The following is a 734-nucleotide window of genomic DNA, read 5'->3' as shown; positions in this document are numbered from 1 at the left end:
ATTATTTTTTTTTTAATGGATTGTTATTATGTATGAACAGGACTTCCTGGCATCATTCTGAGCTACATGCTAGGCTTTGATACAGTTAGCCACTTGAGTGAAAAAATAGAAGCCTAGGCAACAAACGCTCAACCTTCTCTCTATGCTCCTGACTGTGGCAGAACTTATTTTTTAAAAAGACATTTTTTTAGCTTTTAAAAGAGGCTTTACCTTCACTTTAGAGGGCCTGTTTTTCCTCAGTAACCACAGTTTAGAAGAAACAACTGAAAAATGATTTAGTGCACGTAACATAGAATAGGCTCAGCTGTGCACATGATGTCACCTGGCATGAGTGAATGTTTCACTATGAGGAGATACTATTTTTATGGCACTGTTTTACCAACAGCTCCACTAATTAGAACATCAAGAAAGAAATGAAGAACTTATCGCACAAAAACAAAATCACCCTCATTGCTATAGACTATGAAGAAGTAGAAGCAACTTCTCTTTAACTTACTCTTAAGTGGGTGATAAGAATAGGTGCATTGGACACGTCTATTCTATCAATGTCGTGTGGATTATCTGACACAGAAAACTCTAGCTCCCCCCCATCTTCTCCCGTGACATAGAGCTTTGGCATCTTTGTGGCCCACAGTGCTGCTTTGACACCTAAGCTGATGGCGTCAAACAGGTTCCCTCCACACTCCAAGATCTGTAATATGTATGGACAAGAAAAGGCTGGAGTTAAAGTTATC

At 39.1% G+C, this 734-nt stretch overlaps 1 protein-coding gene across 2 annotated transcripts in view; it reads right to left on the bottom strand.

Moving 5' to 3' along the window:
• The window catches only part of LOC119593476 (exosome complex exonuclease RRP42-like), a 54,931-nt gene that overhangs the window by 993 nt on the left and 53,204 nt on the right, over nt 1–734 (bottom strand). For both annotated transcript variants that reach the window (XM_037942411.1, XM_037942412.1), the window contains exon 4: nt 497–691. In XM_037942411.1, coding sequence (XP_037798339.1) covers nt 497–691 — 195 coding nt within the window. The remainder of the gene's footprint in view (nt 1–496; nt 692–734) is intronic.

This window comes from Penaeus monodon, chromosome 32, assembly GCF_015228065.2.
Source record: "Penaeus monodon isolate SGIC_2016 chromosome 32, NSTDA_Pmon_1, whole genome shotgun sequence".
Taxonomy (NCBI): Eukaryota; Metazoa; Arthropoda; class Malacostraca; order Decapoda; family Penaeidae; genus Penaeus; species Penaeus monodon.
The sequence above is the reverse complement of the archived record's forward strand: the minus strand, read 5'-3'. Positions and strand labels throughout refer to the sequence as shown.